Genomic DNA, 18,691 nt, shown 5'->3' with positions numbered 1-18,691 from the left:
AAAAAGCTGTTTTCGGGTTGCTGCTGTCATGTTGTGTGTGTGTGTGTGTGTGTGTGCGTGTGCGCGCGCGCATCTGAAAGATCTCCCCTCTCCTCTCCGCAGGGGCAGGGGGTACAGATGATTTCTGTGTATTCCTTCTGGGGAAAAAAAATGACTTTAAAAAAACCAGTGACAGAAACCTGATGCTAAAAGACTATGGATTTGGGGCTCTTGACAGTCGGCATACAAACCACTGTGCAAGGAGAAGGAGGAGGTGACAGGTGAGTCTCGCTGTCGCGGTGGAAGAGACAACAGACATCTTCGCAGTGACACGCACAGCGGCTCCAAGTGTCTATTTTCATCTCCCCGTGTTTACAGGAAAAAGACAGAGGTGTCAACGGTTCTCTGCGGAGCAGCTTCAATCACGCCATAATTACTGCCAAGGGGGGGACGGGGAAAAGGGCAAGGAGCCGGGGGGTGGGGGCGAGAGTGGACCAAGGAGGTGGGGTGGGTGGGGGGGGAGGGCACCTGGACCAGAGGCTCTGGTCCCTTGGGAAAGCAGTATCCAGAGGGAGATATTTGGAAAGGCCTGGGGAAGGGAGGTTGGCTGGAGCCCAGGGGCTCCCCTCTTGGGTACCAGGGCCAAGGATGGAGGCGGTTGCCATGGTGACAGGGAGGCAAGTCATGGTGGGTCTCTAGCCATCCTCTAGTGCCCCGCAGGCCCCAGCCCGGGGATCAGGGTGGGCTCTGAGGGTACAGACAAATTTGTTTCATAGCTCTCCCTCTACTCTCCATCTGGAACATTCCATCTGAACAGAGCCTCTGGGAGGCCTGGACAGGTGGGCAGGCAGGTGGGTAAGTGGGCGGGCAGCCCTTGCTTCTTCTTAGTCAGAAAGTGGAGGAGTCAGGAGGAAGTGAGATAGGAGGGGAGAGTGGGAGACAGATGGGAAGGGTGGAGGAGAGAGGGACAGGGGAGGGAAGAGGAGAAGCAGGCAATGAGGAGGAGGGGGAGGGAGTCTGCAGAGGGAAGAGGCAGCAGCAGGCAGAGTGAGACCCAGAGGTGAGACCGGGCAGGGACAGGGCTGAGAGCTAAGGAGAGAGCCGAGCTGGCTAGAGAAGGAGGGAGAAGGTGAGCGGAAGGACAGGCACTGGCTCCTTCCCCGCTTCCCCCCTGCCTGCCCTGCCCCCCCTCTCCTCCCCACTGATTTCATTTACTTCACTTAATTAGCCCCCCTCCAGAGTTAAAAAGATAATGTGATAATGACGATGTGAACAGCCACAATACAGCAAAAGCTGCTCCATCTGCAGCTCCCCCAGCCCCCTGCCCCTCTGACCCCATGACCAGCCCAGACTCAGGGCACTAACCCTGCCCAACTCCCTAACCATCTCCCCCTTACTCCCCCCCCCCAAAAAAAACCAAGCCCTTTAACGAATTTCAATTATGAGCTTTGTAAAATCAATACCAATGACATTTCCCCTTGTACACAGAGGTATGGACAATAGCGTCTTCCGGCTCTGCCCTCAATATCATTGACAATTAACAGCTTCTCCCATTACCGGAGACTTAATAAAAACCGAGGCGGGCGGACGTCCCCAGCACCCTCATTAACGCCCCTGCTCCTTCTTCCCCACGATGAATTACTCGGAGTGCAGACATAGAAACAGGACACCACCCTAAAGTCATGCGGCGACCTTCTGCTCTCAGCCCTCTGACCCACGTAAGAAAACAGGCAAATTATAACTTCCAGGGGGAAGATCACCCAGGCTCGCCCCACCTTTGATAGCTGGAGTCACTCAGAGGGAAAGCCACGTGCTAAGGTCACACGGCAAGTTCCTGGGAGTCAGAATCCTGACTGCCTTCCCCAAAGACTGTACAACCCTCGGGCTAAATTCCATGCGCTGAGGGACAGCCATCCGCAGCTACACACAGTACCTGGGCACCGTGAAGCTGGGCTCCAGGAACCTTTCCTGGTGGGGGGTTAGAAGCCAAGGGAGTCAGAACTGAAGGCTCATCTCAAGGCTCTGAACTTCGGGGGAGATGACCTCCCCACCCCGCCCAGTTCGGGGGAACAGGTAGTAGTCTACCATCCAGAGCTCTCTGTATTTGTTCCACGCAACAACCCATTTCACAGATGAAGAAGCCGAGGCTCTAGGAGGCTAAGTTGCTCTCCCAGTGGTGATGGAGCCAAGACGGGGACTCCCATCTGCCACCAAAGCCCAGACCCTCTGCATGTGCCTCCCTCGGGCTCCTGGGGCTCAGCCCCCATCAGACCGAATGGGCCACCTGGGGTGCCCCCTACTTTCTCTCCTAATCTCCCAGAAAGTTCCTACTCGGCCCTCTCTATTCCACATCTACCAGCTGAAGCCCATTCTCCTGCCACCTCCTCCAGGAAGTCTTCTAGGCATAGCCTAGTTCAGGCCTTTATCACCAGCCCCTTCAGTCCAAGTTTACTTGACTGTCCCGACCCAGCAGGATGGCATTTCACGGAGTGACCTCAGGCCCATCCGGGGACGCAATTCATTTTCACCACAGGTGCCGAGCCAGGTTGGTTGGTAGCGTAACTACCCGCACCACTGGGACACATCCACAATCAGTTCGTGATGGCGTGGGAAGGGCATGACGGCAGGTGCCACAGAGGACACCTCCGAGCCACACTGAGCTCCCAGAGGGCACAGGCTGCCTCTGACCTTTCAGCCTGCCCCTGGGGCCACTGCCATTTATGGGGCACCTCCCTGCACCAGACCCCCCTATGAAACACGGGCCAGAACCAGGATCGACCCCACCCCAGAGTTCTAGCTCTTAGCCTCCACTCTGTGCCTCTCTGGGTCTGCGCATCAGTCCCGGCCTTGGTTTCCCCTTCTGTAAAAGCAGGGTGCTGGTCTGTGGCTCCCCAAGGCCCCCCCAGGTCTGCCTTGCATGAGTTCCATTGTGTTGTCTCCCAAGGGCAGACTGAGACAAAGGGACACTTAATCAGACGTTAATACAGGTAAGAGGCAAAGGTTTAAGCGAGGGCAAAAGGGAGCAGCTAATTAGTTATATTGTTCTGACAAGGCCTTCCCCTAGAGTTTCAATCAGGGTGCTTCTCGCGAGCAGACAGAAGCTGCGTTGAGGAGGAAAAAAAAATCACAGGAAAGAGGCAACGTGGCCACTTCACTTCCCTCCTCCCCACACCTTTTGAGATAAATCCAAACAGGTCAGAGCCGGAAGGATCTGACCTCCACGCCCGTGACCCCCACATCACACGTGGGGAAACGGGGCCCAGAGATGACAAGTCAGAGGTCATCATCGGGCAAGGCAGGGCAAGCTTGAGCAAGGACCCCTGCCTCCTGTCTCCCGGACCAGCACCCTGTTCTAAGGGTGCTAAATCTGGCCATCAGCTCTCTGGAGTTTAGAATCTTAGCAAAAACGTCCCAGGGGACAAAGCGCCGTGACTATACCTTGGCCTGGTTTCGTTTGGTTGTGTTATCTCCTTAAACTGACCTAAGCAAAGCAATTTGAACATCTGTCAAAAGAGGGGACCCTTGGGGGGCGCCTGGGTGGCACAGCGGTTAAAGCGTCTGCCTTCGGCTCAGGGCGTGATCCTGGAGTTCCGGGATCGAGCCCCACATCAGGCTCCTCTGCTGGGAGCCTGCTTCTTCCTCTCCCACTCCCCCTGCTTGTGTTCCCTCTCTCACTGGCTGTCTCTATTTCTGTCAAATAAATAAATAAAATCTTTAAAAAAAAAAAAAAAAAAGAGGGGACCCTTGACCTCACCGCCAGTATTTAAAAAATGAGGTGCTCAATGTGGGGGCTCAAACTGCTGAAAGATTGCCCCCTCCCTCTTAAAGTTCCCTGAGGACACAGCATTGCTCTATCATCTGTTGGCGGACCTGCAGGCACAGGAGATCCCCTCATACGGGGAAACTGAGTCTGGGAGGGGGGTGTGGTTTGATGACCTGGTGAGCGACCGATAGAAAACCACAGGGAGGGCTCTGGTTAATGAGAGAAGATAGAGGCACCTGCTTGGTTGGGACCAACCTCTCTTGACTCCCTGGCCAGCCGGAGGGGGCGACAGGCCTGGCAGCCTAGCGAGAGGCGGCGCCCCGCCCAGCCTGGGCCATGCCTGACCCTGGGATTCATACCACCAGCGCAGCTCACAGCGCCCACCCCTGGTGGGATTCCTGCCCGGCTTGGCTGGCCGCCTCCTCAAAGCAGCGTTAATGACTGTGAAATCGGCCCTGCACGGTCTGCCTCCAAAGCTGGCCGACCCGCCCCGGGCACAGGACAGCCTGACCTCCAGGCCTGTCCCCGGCCTCTCCTCTCCTCTGAGCCCCTCCTGGACCCCCAGTTTCCTCCTCACTCTCGGGACAGCGCTTTCACCATGCCGTTGAGAGTCAGTGGCAAAGGGCCCACGGTCCCCACCTCACAGGGGAGAAACTGAGTCTGGTGGGGGAAGGAACGTGCCCAAAGTCACCCACGTAGCAACACCAGAATGGGATGGGAATCGGAGGGGCCTCTGGGGTCTCTGGGAGCTGAGACACGCCCCCACGCCCCCTAGGGCGGTGAGCAGACTCACCTCGGGACTTCATCCCAATGAAACGGTTCTCCACGATGTCAATGCGGCCCACGCCGTGCTTGCCCCTGTGGGGAGAACGGGTCCCTTAAAACCACAGGCTGCCACAAGGATTCGAGTCAGACGCCACCCGCCTGGCTGGGCTCTCAGCTGCGGGACGCCAGAGCCACATGCAGGACGTCAGGCACCACCCCAGGACCCAAGACACAAAGGACATTGGAGCCAGGTCACCTGCTTCAACTGCCCACTGTAGCGGTGGGGAAACTGAGACCCAGAGAGAGAAAGGATTGCCGGTGTCACACAGCGAGTTGGCAACTTCTGTCACCTCTGTCCTGGGGCCTTGTGCAGCACCAGCCCTACCCACTGCTCATCTTTCCTGCTATCTGGGTCTCAGGTCTGGCAGAAAGCTCAGAAGCCCCAGTCGGACCGTCCCTGGGGGCAGCAGACCTGGAGGGGAGGTGTTATTAACCTTCCAAGGCTGAAGACCACCAGAGGCTCCCATCAAACCAGGAGACCCCATGCCTCTGGGCTGCACCGACACTGCCTGTGCTCCTTAGCCCCTGAGCCCCCAGCCACAGTGGCCTGCGCCCCGCTTGCCCGAGGGGGCAGTTTCCCAGGAGGCCGGGCCAGCCTGTGGGCACTCACGCGACTTCATTCAGGTACATGAAGAGCTCCAGGGACGTGCGGTGGGTGGTGCCATCCTTGACGTTGGTCACCTTCACGGGGACCCCTAGTGCGGGAGGAGAGGGCAGTGGGCCCGTGGGCCAGAGCTGGCTCGGGGCAGGGGCCTGGGCCTGCCACCCCGCCCTCTCCCTCTGCCCGCAACGCCTTAAATGGATCTGACAGATATGGACTCCAAATGACTCCTTGAAAAGCCCTGTGCAGGTTGGGGCCTGCTGGAGGGAGAGAAGGGGCGAGAACGCCCCCCAGAATGAAAGGGAAAATGCAATAAAAACGCGCCCCCCACCCTTCCCATTCTCTCTGTCCCTTTTGCATTTAGGGGCTGTGAAATTGGAACCAGCCCTGAACTAATTGAATTTCACGCTCCACCATTGTCTTACGCCGGGCACCTTCTGTCCCACCAGCTATCCAGGCCGCCTGGCCGAGGTGCGCCGAGCTCGGGCTCGTGCGCGCGCCTGCGTGCACACGCACGCACGCGCACTCTCGCAGCCCCCTGCCACGTCTGCCTGGTGGACCCCAGCGCCCCCCGACCCCGTGTCCCGGACCGGCACAGCCAGCTGACGGCTGGGGTGCTGCGGTGCCCGCTCCGGCAGGCGACGTGTCGGAGGCGTCGGTGAATTCTGAGAAGTCGGGTCTGGGGTGGCAGGAGGGCAGCAGGGGGGCGGCCGCGGCTCGGGGAGGGGAGGGCAGGGCTGAGTCAAGGGGGGTGGCAGGGAGGGGGGGCAGTGGGTGGGTTCAGGGTTGACTTTGAATAGCAAGGGGCACTTTCTCGAGCGGTGTGAAATGAGCAATAAATGTATTAGGGGGCTAACAAGAGAGCTGTAACAGTGACAAAGGAAAGCTGTTCGAAGTTGGCGGATAATCCCCCACCCATCTGCCCAGCTCATTACCATGTAGCCAGCGACCGGGTGCCAATCAGGTCTCAATAGCGGCTTTCGAGTCTTTATTAGGCAGGCGCAGCTTGGAGGGGCTTCCCTCAAGGCGCTGTCACCTCGCCATTCTTCACCCCCATTTCCAGGGGTTTTATAACTTGGTTGTAAATTGCTATTAAATGTAAGTCTGCCCAATAATGAACCTTAAGCCCCTCTCGCCACTGCCCGCCTCTCCCCTCTCCCTTTCTCTCCCTCCCGGTCCTATTATGGTCTTCGCAGGGGCCTTGGCTGGGGCCTGCCCCAGAGAGGAGCTGACATTGTTGGTGCTGCTGCCGGAGAAAGCCTCTTAGCCTTTAAAATAGTTAATAATTAGATTAAAACTTCAAATAAATTAACTAGAGGGTGAATGGGAGTAGTCGGGGACGGCTCCTCCCGTCTTTTTTTTTTTTCCAGACGGTCCCCAAATCATTAAAATGGATCACGTCTCTTCTCTGGCTCAGCCCTTGGGGCTGCCCTATTTCTGGAGGAAAGGCTGCCAGAGCCTCGTGTCCGGGACCCCCACTGCCCGCCTCCCACCCTCACCCAGGCTCCCCCGGGGGGACCTGCCAGAGGTGCTGCCTGGGGCCGTCCCACCACCTTCTCAGAGATGATGCCCGAAGATGTCCCGCGCCTGCGGACCAGGCCTGGGTCAGACAGAGTGGGCACTTAGGGCTCCACCTACCATCGGAGACCTCAGCCCGTGGACCCTTTGGTCCCTAAGTAGTGTGAAATTCAAGGGTTTGAATGGATGGCGGGAGCAATGGAGATGCCCACTGGCTTGGCCAGGCTCTCGGGAAAGGCCAGGAACAGGCACGTTATTCAAGCACTAACGGACTCCGTTTCCCCACACCTTGCTCCACACACCATACCTCATACCTGTGAGCGTCATTTCCATGGCCTGTTTTATAGACAAGGGAGCCCAAGGCCCAGAGGGCCTCACAACAGCATGAGTGAGGGCAGGGATCTGAACCCCCACTTCCCTTTCCCCATCCTTGGTCTCTGAAGTGCCCTGGGAGGGGCCGAGTTCCTCTCCCTCTGCTCTGTTCCAGCCTGGGCAGCCACCTAGTGGATGGACTGTCCAGCCTCCTTGTCCAGGCTTGGGATGCCCTCACGCTCCCTCTTGGATCCTCCAGCTCCTGCCTAGCACCACCTCCTCCAGGAAGCCTCCTTGATTTCTGTAGCTGCCAGGACAGGTCCTCTCCTTGGGTGCCCTGAGCCCTCAATCTGAGCCTGGTCCTGCCCCTCTCATTACCAGGCTCACCTTGCATTCTCCTCTGTCCTCCATGGCAAGAGGTGTGCCTCATACCAGGCTCAAGACCGGGCACTCAGGCCAGGCCAGCAAACACGTCTTGTCGATAGCAGCGAAGTTGGGGGGTTTAGCACACCTACCCATGGCCACTGGCAGTTTTGAGCTCGGCGTAGAGGGGTGGGGTACAATGTAGGACTAGCTGAGGTGTTAGTTGTGGGGTCAGAGGGGCCTCCGAGGCCAGCTCTCTAAGACCCACCATTTACTTAGCACGCACTGGGACCCACCATTTCATTAGCATGTCCAGGGCCTGGAACAGGGTGTATCTCTTCAGACAGCACTCTATAGCATGAAAATGCCAGGCTGCAGAGGCTTTTATCCCCAGTTTACAGAAGAGGACACTGAGGCCCATGAAAGCCGAGTAACTGTCCAGAGTCCCAAAGCAGCTGGCAAGTGACCACTTAGGGCCTAGAATGCTCTCACTCCAGACCCGGTATCCAAAAGCCCATGTGGCCGCTGAGGATGCTTTCCTCTCAAGTCTGGAGGCTTCCATGGACCATGCCATCCAGGGTAGGGGGTGGCTGGGAGCCTCTGAAGGCCCTGCCTGAGCTCTGGCTTCCAGGAACAACAGGAGGGATGCAGTGGGCTCGTGCCTGGGCTCCCAGGCAGAGGGGAAGTGAGCCAGGGCCCCAAGGGCCCACCTCGAGTCCCGACAGGTGGGCACCTACCTTTCTTGAACTCGATCTCAAGGATGTCAGGGCTGTTGGGGGCTTTGGCGGGGTCCTGGGTCTTTGTGTAGAGGCCCGGGGGCGCTTGGTTCTGACAAAAGACAGAAAGAGGCTGGAGGATGGGGTGTCCAGAGCCAAGCTGTGCCCTGCCAGTCCCCACACACCCTGCACCCCACCTCCCACAGAGATCTGCACCCCGTGCCCAGAACCAGGGGGCTGTGGCACCTGCCGCTGACTGGCACAGACCCATGGGCCTCCCAGCCCCCAGCCCAGAGCCGGCCCCCGCTTGCCAGGGGCCTGGGAAACAAAGGGCTCAAGAAATCAGACAATTTTTCCCCTCAACTTGATCTCATCTTTTTCTTCGACGCCCCCACAGCTGGAGGTAGAAACAGCGGCAGAGGAACAAGTCAGGCAAGAAAAGTGTGAGTTTGGAGGAGCGAGGCAGCAGCGGGCTTCCCGGGAGTGGGCGCTCGCTCTCCCAGGCGCGGGGAAATGGGGTTTATTCTGCACTGACCGCGAAGCTAATGACTACGCGTGACCCCAGCAGGTGCTCTGGCGAGCCGAGCCGTCCCCGGGGTCCTCGAGGTTAATACTCACAGGGAGAAAAGAGAAGAGCAAGCAAAAACCCATTTGAAAACACATCAACCTTTATGTATATTTTTCCTTGGGCATGTTGGAAAATGGGCCTCTCGTCTTGATGCAGTGGGTAGAGGGGGCCACCGGCTGCCTGGGGCTCTCAAAAGTCCCTCCCGACTCCCAAAGCCTGAGGCCGGAGACCCCGCCCCCCCCTCAAAGCTGCGCTTGGACCCTGGCCACCAAGGGCGAGGGGAGGCCTCTCCTGTGGGCACCTTGGGGCCCAGCTGTCTCCACCTGGGACACCCGGGGACATGTCGTTCCTTAAATCTTTGCTTTCGAGACCCTGCGGACATTCACTGGTCACTTTCTATCTGCGGCTCCTTTTGAGTTCTCAGCTGCCCCGTTTGGTAAGAAGGTCAAGTGTTGTCACCCTATGTATAGATAAAGAAATGCAGACGGAGGGGGAGGGAGCCCCCTCCCCCCCAGTGAGTTCTGTGCGGGGCCGGGACCCAGCACAGGGCAGGGAACCCCGAGGCCGGCCACAAATGTGTGCTGGGATTTCAGCACACATTTCACTGGGATTTCAGTGGTGGAAACTAGCCTCCAAGCCAGGAAGTCAAGATCCCCAGCCGCGGGGCGTTGGCCAAGTTGCTTTACTTCCTTGGGCCTGTTTTCCTCACCTGCAGAATGGGGAAAGGATACCTCCCCTTGACTGTCTTACACCTATAGATGGTTTTTGTAGTTTTTACTGGACAGGAACATTACCCAAGAAAATGCCAGGGAAGACCAGGTGTGAGCCGTAACCCGCTCTTCAGGTGACAAGGACAGCTGGAAGGGACTCCTGGTAGGGCCTGCCACCCAGAAGAGCCCCCCCCCCCGCCCAGGAGGCAGGAGGGGTGGCCAGCAGAAGCGCCTCGGATCCCTCACCTGTGGTCACTTTGCTTATTGGCTCTATGTCTGGGTGACCAGTCATCCTGGTTCCCACACCCCTAGGCACCCCTCAGTCCTGGGCAAGGGCGGTGGTTGGCCCTTCTAGCTCTACCTCTGAGCTCAGACAGGGGCCTGGGGTGGACCCGGCACCTCCAGAGTGCTGTGTGACACGGGACCAGCTGCATCCCTTCATCTGTTTCCATTTGGGGGGTGGGAATAAGGACCCAGAACTGGCCTCAAAGACAGACTCAAAGAGGGGGAGGGTCCTTAGGGCCCCTAAGCCTGAAGCTTCCATGGACCACATGGAAAACCAAGGCCAAAGAAGCGGCTTGACCAAACCATATTGCCTGTCCCTGTCATTGTGGAAGCCCCACTGTGTGGGGACTCTGGACTCCCTGTTCAGTGCTCTTCCCATCACCCCCTGCTGTTTCCCAGCTCCTTTAGGAACCTAAGGGCTGAGAAACAGCGCAAGGCCTTTGGCCAGAGACAGACGGCGTCATCAAGGATGGGGACAGGCTTCGGGTGGTTTTGGAGAAATGCCCGGCTCCCCAGGCCCTGCTGGGTCCTACCAACCACTGCATTCCTTGGGCACAGACAGACCCGATGACCAACCATCCTTGGCCAAAAGGCAACGTGAACCAGGACTTGGGCCTCTGGGTGTCAACGTGACTCCACAGCCCCTTCCCTGCCTGCCCGGGGCTCCCCACCGGCCCCCAGCCCAGGATGAACCCAAAGCAGGGTACCAGCGCTGAGAGCCACCCCTCCTCACCCATGGCTCCTTCGCCACCTGTGCTGCCTGAACTTCTCCCGCTGCCACACTTCCCCATGAAGCCCCAGACGAGAGAGGTGGGCAGACCGGCAGGACTGGTGACCCGCGCGCTCGACGGTGCAAGTTGGAGACAGCCGGCATGGTTTCCGGCACCCTGACAGCGGAGATTAAATAAAATAACTAAATAGAAATAAAGTGACATTTGCTTTGCATTCCGAGGTGGCGGGGGTGCCTGCCTTCTTTTTACTCTCCCTCCTAAAAGCCCAGTTCAAATGACAAATAGTTTGTTGCCGAGTATCAATACCATCTATTTATCCGACCCAGCGGGAGGGCTCACTTCCAATGTCATCTTTGGGGGTGCTGGGGGGAGGGAAGAGAGGGAAGAAAAAAAGAGAGAGAGAAAGTGGGAGGGGGTGGGGGGGGAGAGGACGAAAGAAAGCATGAAACAGGGCCGAGAAGGAGAAATTGGAAGCAAATGGCCCATGAACTAAACCATGATGTAGAGGCATGATCGATGCTGGAAATGGTTTATTCATCCATCAGATACGGCGGGCCGGCGGCTGAATGCACTCTTTCACTGGGTGCCGTATGAAGTTAAAGCAAGTAAATTTCTATCTTTCTTCGCATTAGCTGCCTCATTGCCCTTCAATCAGCCCTCACGGAGGCAGAAAATGGCTCCACCATCTGCCTTCAGACCCTCCCTTCGGCAGGTCTCGGGCTTTTTTTGGAGAGGGGGAGGGGGCACCGGGTCCCTTAAGCCCTGTCTCCCCATCTCCTCCCAAGGGGGCCAGGGCTGCTGGGGGGCGCAGGGGCTCTGGGCCTGGAGGGTAGCCCCGGGCCCCTAGTGACTGCCTCCTTATCCCGGGGATCCTGAGGACAACACCCACCATGCAGGAGGGACCCCCGGGATGCAAGGGAGGGTCCTGGGGTTTAGCCTGGGGGAGCCCCCCACCCCCACCCCGGACAAAGCAGGGCAGGCCTGGAGAGCCAGACCCTGGGTTCCTCAGCCTCACCCCACACTTCTCAGTGGGAATGAGGTTTCCTCTCTCTCACACCCAACCCAGTTATCCCGGCCTGAGGAGAGGGGTCCTGGGGGGATCTTGGCCCCTTCCTCCCCAAGCCATCTTAGCCTGCCTGAGGAGGGAGGGAGGGACCCCTGGCTCCAAGACTGAGGTGTAGGGGTAGGTAGGCTGAGAACTTTCTCTGCTGCAGAAGGGAGGTGCTGTGGTTTCCCACTGGGTGCATGAGCAATCAGAGGCTCAGAGAGGTTGGCTAACTTGCCCAAGAGTGCACAGCAGTAAGTGGCTGAGTCAGGATGCAGACCCCGGTTTCTTTCGACCTTCCGACCTTGACCGGGTGGCAGAATCCTTAAAAAGACACTCCTTAGCACTGACTCACCCGTGCACTGCCCTCATGAGACAGGAGGCTGGAGGGGAAGGACCTGCCCAGGGTCACGGAGCCATCTGTACCCCCAGCACTGCCCCAGGGGCCATCTCCCTTCTGGCCACGCCTCTGCTCCCCCAGTTCTGGTGCGAGTGCTCCAGGATGTCTGGAGGGGGGTAGAGAGGACATCCTGCCTGTGCTCAGCTCTGCCTCTGCTAGGCTCGGCCCCCCAAGCCCCCCCTTGGTGCTGACTGACTGGCTAATTAGGGGTGGCTGGCCTGAGTGTCGTGGGGTCAGCAGAGCGTGAACTGGAAAAGTCTGTGGCCAGCAGGCAGCAGCCCCATGGGGCCATCAGCCCCCAGGGGGCAAGGGTGTGGGCTCTCCTGAGTGACACGGCTGGGCAGAGCGGAGTATGGGTGGGGGTGGCGGAGGGGGGGGACCACAGAGGCAGGAGGACCAGCTCCCGAGAGAGATGGGGTGCCCTGGGGGTGAGTCACTTCTCTGGGCCTTGGTTTCTTGGTTTCCTGCCCATAAAATGAGGACGCATATAGCTGGGAGTCAAGAAAATGTGAAACCCTGGCCTGCTCCCAGAATCTGTGGCTGGAAGTTGTTACATTTTCACCAACACTGCCTGGGAGGCCGGGTCCCTCTGGGAGCCATCCCAGGACCCCCGGCAGGGCTCCAGCTCTCCCAGACGCACCAACACCACCAGGGCATCCTCCCCTCCAGCTGGCCTTCTTGGATCCTGCAGGCCCAGCTGCCCGAGCATCCCCCTACCCCCCCCCACCGCCGCCCCCAGCACACTTCTTCCCTAATGTCAGACAAGCAGCCCACCCCACCCCCAAACCAGCCGCCCTGGTGTGGGGCTGAGCCAGGGACTGGAGACACATTCCCTCAGGGACAAAGAGATTTTTCTCTTCCCAGGATAGATTTCGGCCTGCCGCCATCCCCCATCTCCCACGGTGGCAGGGGGAGATACAAAGGGAAACCCCCCAGGGAGAGAAATCCTAAACTTCAAACAGGGCCGAGGCCCAGCCTGGCCAGTCTAGGAGGCTGGGGACAGGGGATCAGGACGGCCTGCCTGGGGCGGGTGTGGAGCACAGACCCAGACAAATGGGTCCTGAGGCTCTAATCTGTGCCACCCCCCCCACCCCATTGCAGCAGCAGCGGCCTGAGAGCTGGTGGGCACAGGCTGGGCCCTCCCACAAGTGTCTCATCTGCCTAATTGCTTCTTTATTGTCTTACAATCACACACTCTCTCCACGCTGCCCTGAAATATTTCCTTCCCCTATTCATCCCAGCGGCAATTAGAAAAAGAGTGCGGTGGGCGGGAGGGGGGGGGGGTGTTCTCAAAACCCAGCAGCGTGGAGTAGGCAGGCAGAGGGGGGCCCGGGGGGAGGATGGGGATGCAGGCAGGGCTCGGCCCCAGGCCCACACCCGCCCCCGTGAAATTTCAAATTAGGCTACAATCACATCAGAATCACATCAGACAGCATCGGCAGGGACCAGCTACCACCAAAGACGGGCAGCCAATTCACAGGAAACTGGGGGGGGGGGTGGTTACCTTGGGGTTCTCCAGGATTCCAGCCTCGTAGCTGCAGGGGGAGAGGGAAGACAGGGGATCAGGTGGGGAGGGGCAGGGAGACAGCCTCCCCCCAACACAAGTCTGGTCTGCCCTTCTTTCTCTGCCAAAGCAACCACTGCCAACCCCGCCTGGAACATTCTGGGCCCACCACAGTTGGCTGTGCGAGCTGCAGGTTGCAAAAAAGAGCTTGGGACATTTCCCTCTGGCTTCTGGGGGCACAGCCCCGGGGCTTCATATCTGGGGGCGACTTCACACATGCTGTTCGCCCTGCTTTAAACGCACTCTCCCCTGCACTGCTGCCAGTCAGTCCCTTCTCATCCTTGAAGTTTCCATCTCAAATGTCACTTCCTTCAAGAAGCCCTCCCGGATACCCCAGCCAAGGCTGGGTGCCTGTTTTTGTTTTGTTTTGTTTTGTTTTAAAGATTTTATTTATTTATTTGACAGAGAGACACAGCCAGCGAGAGAGGGAACACAAGCAGGGGGAATGGGAGAGGAAGAAGCAGGCTCCCAGCGGAGGAGCCTGATGTGGGGCTCGATCCCAGAGCACCGGGATCACGCCCTGAGCAGAAGGCAGACGCCTAACGACTGCACCACCCAGGCGCCCCATGGGTGCCTGTTATCTACCCCTGGGAGCCCTGCAGCGAGCGAGCGAGCAGCAGCGGCAGGAGCTCTGGGTGAGGGCGGGGGCCATCACCAAGGCTGCATCTGCCCTGCGGAGCCGGTGACCCCCGGATGCGGGCAGGGCAGCGCACAGGTGGGGTGTCTCGCTCACCTGATGTGCATGAGGTTCTCGTCCATGCTCCACGGGTTCTTGGGGGTGACCGGGATGGGGATTCCATGTTGCTGTGGGTGAGAAGTGACACGGGGCCGGCGTGAGGCAGCTCGAAGTTGGCCTGAGGACCAGGGCCAGCTGCCTTGGTTTTCTTACAAGGCTGTGGACGTCCCCAAACTCTGGTCCTTGTGCAGTCAAGACCGGGGGCCCCCTTTTGGTGTCCTTCCCCTCCCCACACTCCCAGCTGCCCGGGGAATGAGTGAGGGCCCCATGACTGGACATGTCCATGCAGAAACTACAAGACTGTGTGTCTGAGATGTCATGGGGTGGACACTGACCTTGGAGGTGCCTTCTGGAATATTCTCTGAGTCTATACTTCACAGGCCCTAAAGCACTAGAGGGTGCCAGGCAGCACGCCAGAGGCTTCCCACTTGCTGACCCCCGTCTGCAAGCCTAGGAGCTGGGGGCAGGAAGGGCCCAAACTTCTACTGTAGATCTCAACCAAGGCATCTGTGCCCGCACGGTACTTAATGTTGCCCCAAGGAAAGGGCTTCTAGCTCACGGCACCTGTTTACGGCACCCGCCTGGTGGGTTCGGGGAGCCACTCCCCCCCCCCACGCCTGGCACAATCGCCACACACATCTCTCTGCAACCCTGAAAAGAACATCCCAGATACATTCTGTACCCCCTCCGTCCTCCCCTGGTGGTTCTAATTGGGTCTTGCTTCCCAAATGGTTCAACCCGTTGTTCAAGGAGAAAACTCATCCCAGCCGAGACGTTAGGTCTGAAGGCTGTTGGCGATCACTCGGAAGCCCCGCCTCACTCAGCCTTTTGGATTAAGGACAAGGCTGACCCCTTAACCACCTCACACTGCCCGGCGGGACACCTTCTTGGAATCCAACACACACATTACATTGTGCTTTCCCCTCCCCTTGCTTATGGGGCACAGAGGCGGCTAAGTGGCCCAGCCAGGACCCTATAAAGCAATGAGAGCTGACGCTTTGCTTCCCAAACCCCTTTTGGCACCTTGGCCCCCCGTGGTCCTAGAACCTGGCCAGCCATTGTCCCTGGAGCCCCCACCGGCATCACCCGGTCTCTCCTGATGGGGCCACGCTGATCTGCCCTCGGTCCCGCTACTAGAGGATTCCAGCCTCCTCCAGGTTTCCTTCATCACCACCTTAAAGCTTCAAAATAAATGAAGCTAAAACCCTTCAGCTGTTTTTTTTTTTTTTTAAGCTTTACCAGGGGAATTGCTTTAAAAGACAGTCCGTGTCTATTCCAGGATTTGTGTACTCTTTAATTTAAACCACACGGGCAAACAGGAACACCGCATTAAGAGGCTGCTCAATGTTGGGGGGCCACTCCTCCCTCCCCAGAGCTGCTGAGCATCAAAGGTACCCTCCAGGTAGAGTGGGCCGGGTGTGAGGCCCAGTGCAGGAGCCGGAACCCCGGGCTGGCCACCCCGCCCCCAGAGTGGGAGCGAGGAGAGGAGAAAGGGAGGGAAGGTGGGAAGGACAGGCTGGGCAGCCTCTCCACAGCAGGGACACACACGTGCCCAAAATAGCAGTCCCTTGACCAGAGAGATTTTTGTCCCCGCCCCCCACCCCTGCCAAGACACTCTCACCGCGAGTGAGGACAGAAAACAAAACCACTTTCCCCAAGTACACACAAGCACACGGGCGACTACCCTGCTTTCCAGCCCCCTACCTTGGACGCTGGATTCTTAAAAGAAATTAATTACGGTGACGATGCTAACGAGAGGATGATGATGGGGGGGTTGCTGCGGAAAGCGGAGTGAGCGTGTGTGTGTGTGTGTGTGTGTGTGTGTGTCTCCTACCGCACCTTGGCCTTGGCAACTTACGGGTCTTGAAAGCGGGGGTTTTCAAAGCACCATTGATTTTTGTCTCAGCTGAATCAGCTGCCTGGTCTGCATTTTGGACAAAGCCCAGTTGCTGCTCAGTAATTCTGGTCATTTCCTGGGTGCAGAAACGCGGCCTCCCTCCCCGAACGCGCTCAGATTCCCCGGAGCTCAGTGCAGATACTGGCCGCCCGGGGAGGCTCCGAGGCCTGGGGCCCCGGACTCCGCTCCTCGCCACGCTCTCCTGCTCAAAGGTTACGGGGGATAGAAACTCCGTGAAGGGACTTCTCCCCCAAAACCTGGGAAGGAGAGCCAACAACACTCCTGAAATTCATCTTTGCTGGGAAAACCAGGAATCGCTTTTGTCTGGGGCTTAACGGAAATGAAGGGCAAGGCCCGGGTCACCCTGGCCCTCTCTTGAACCAGGACGGCAGTCGTGAGAATGGAGACGGGGCGGGGGTTCCAATTCATTATTCTTAAAGATGATGAAACGTGCTCCATATTCTGTATCAAGGAGACGAGGGGGGGTGGGAAGCCCCGTCAACCTCAGTTCTCTTAATAGCTCTGCTATTTGACAATTTGTTTGGCAACATATGGGCTTGCTCTTGTAAACTCCCCTCTTCATAATAAAACAACAGATGGTACAGGGGATCGCTCCTCCAGGCCCTCCAGGTCTTAATGGGATGCTGGCGGCAGGGGCAGGGCTGCGTCCCTGCCGAGTCTCCTACCACGCGGCACCTTGGCTGCGGCAAGAGCTCACAGCCGGCCCCGGCGACTGCTATTTAAAACCCGAGCAATTTTCTGGTGTGTGCACCGAGTTGCTTTTCCCCCCGTCTGATTGATTGAGGCTGTTTGTCAAGGAGTCGCTAAAAAGAAAGGTACCCCGGGGAGCAGCTAAGGATCTTGATGCAAAACTTCTAATATGTTTTATTGCAACTTGTACTTCAAAAGGGCTGGCTCGACAAAAGCCTTTGTCTGCCACTGCCCCTCGGAGCGCCTACCTGTTCCCGGCAAGGCACTGGGGACAAGGAGCAGCCAGGGAATTGTGGCCCGGAGAGCACCTCCCTCACACCCCCCACGGACTGACGGCTCTCCGTGGAGAGGCCCAGCCCAGGCAGTGACCACACCTCGGCGCGGGCCAGCACCCCGCCCCAGGAACAGGTGCCGCAGGGGGTCAGCTGGGGCAGAGATTCGGTCCCCGCCAGAACGGGGATCAGCCCCAGCCTGGCACTGCCGGTCGAGTCAGCGCCCCGAGAAGGCTATGCCCCCGGGGGGCAGTAGGCAAGGGCTGGGGGTGCTAGGGGAGACTCAGCCATACCTTGGCATACTCCATGAGATCATTGCGGCCCTGGAACCGGTTGTAGAACTCAGGCATCCTCCAGGGGGCGATGACCTGGACGTGGGGCAAGGAGTCAGATGTGGGAGAGCCCGGATGTTGGCCCTGCTGCATCGTCCCCAGAGAGGACACAGTCCACGTGGGGTGGGCAGAGGTGCTCCATTAGGTAGGGGAAGGACAGGACCTGCTGCCTGGGGGTGGCTTTGTAGAGGCCGGGCTCTGCGGCAGAAAGGCCCTGTGTCCCCCGGTTCGGTCCCCACCCTTCTAGGCTTCAGTCTCTCTGAGACTTGAGGTTTTGACCTAGACAGGCCTCACATTTCTTGCTAGCAGAGGGCTAGTCTCTCCCCCCCGCCGCCCCGGGTGACTCAGGGAGGATTCACGCTGCTGCAGATGCCCAGCTGGGCCCTGCTCCGGGACAGTGGGGCCCAGAGACAACAGACGATGCTCTCAACCCATTTCTCCTGCTTTCCCTCCTCCTGCTCCCCAGAGCTGCTCTGGGTGGGGAAGGGAGGGGAGTCGGAGCCTGACTGGGGGGACTGAGCTCATTTCGCAGGGGCTCCATCAACCTGGAGGTGGAAGGGCAGGTCCCCAAGAAGAGCCTGCACCCAGCCCCGGAGCCAGCTGGGCCCCTGCCTCTGCTGGTAAGCTCTCCTGGGGCCGCTGCCTTAGAATGACCAGGCCCCGGAGCAGGCCCGGCCCTGGGAGCTCCCAGAGACCAGCTGTGGCCCTCACCCCCACTCCCTTGGCTTGGCCTCTGCAGACAAAGACTTGGAAACTGGACACCTGGCCCCCCAAGCTACTCTGGGAACCTAGGGAGTGGGGGTCAGGAGAAAGCCCCCATGGCCACCGGCCTGTAGCGAGTCAGCAAGCAGGACTTCTTAGCTGCCCGGTGTTGGGGGTCAGAATGGATCATCGGAGCTCCTCACCTCCAGGCTGCTCCCACCCAGCAGGCAGCTGCTGGATGGTTAAAGGGGCAGAGAAAGATGTCCCACTTAAAGAAACAACAAAGGACCCCCTGGGGGCCCTGTCAGAGCTTAGAGGAGGCACCTCTTCTCCAGCCGGAGCCCCAAGTGACCTGTAAGGAGCTCAGACCTAGGCCCGTGCTGTCCCAGCCGGCGGCCAGCAGCCCCCATGGCCCCCGAGGCCTGAGACGTGGCCGATGCCGACTGAGATGGGCGGCCAGGGCAAAGCACACAGGGATCTCGAAGACTTCGTACAAAGGGTGGAACACATCTCGTGAGGAATGTTTTTGCATCCATGACAGGTTGAATGATGCCATTTGGGTGCACAGGGTTCCGTAAAATATATTATTAAAATGATGTCACCTGTTGCTTTTCATCTTGTTTTTTGTTTGTTTGTTCTAACAGGGCCACTAGAAAAATCT

General features: G+C 58.5%; 1 protein-coding gene across 2 annotated transcripts in view; it reads right to left on the bottom strand.

The window, feature by feature from the left end:
- Positions 1-18,691, bottom strand: part of ASS1 (argininosuccinate synthase 1) — a 51,449-nt gene that overhangs the window by 14,262 nt on the left and 18,496 nt on the right. For both annotated transcript variants that reach the window (XM_040632071.1, XM_040632072.1), the window contains exons 7-12: positions 17,290-17,364; positions 14,114-14,184; positions 13,321-13,351; positions 8,099-8,189; positions 5,178-5,262; positions 4,536-4,600 (exon numbers count right to left, since the gene is read on the bottom strand). In XM_040632071.1, the coding sequence (XP_040488005.1) occupies positions 4,536-4,600; positions 5,178-5,262; positions 8,099-8,189; positions 13,321-13,351; positions 14,114-14,184; positions 17,290-17,364 (418 nt within the window). The remainder of the gene's footprint in view (positions 1-4,535; positions 4,601-5,177; positions 5,263-8,098; positions 8,190-13,320; positions 13,352-14,113; positions 14,185-17,289; positions 17,365-18,691) is intronic.

The sequence above is a fragment of the Ursus maritimus genome, unplaced genomic scaffold (genome assembly GCF_017311325.1).
Source record: "Ursus maritimus isolate PB19 unplaced genomic scaffold, ASM1731132v1 scaffold_17, whole genome shotgun sequence".
Lineage (NCBI taxonomy): Eukaryota > Metazoa > Chordata > Mammalia > Carnivora > Ursidae > Ursus > Ursus maritimus.
This window is presented reverse-complemented; position numbering and strand designations above follow the sequence as displayed.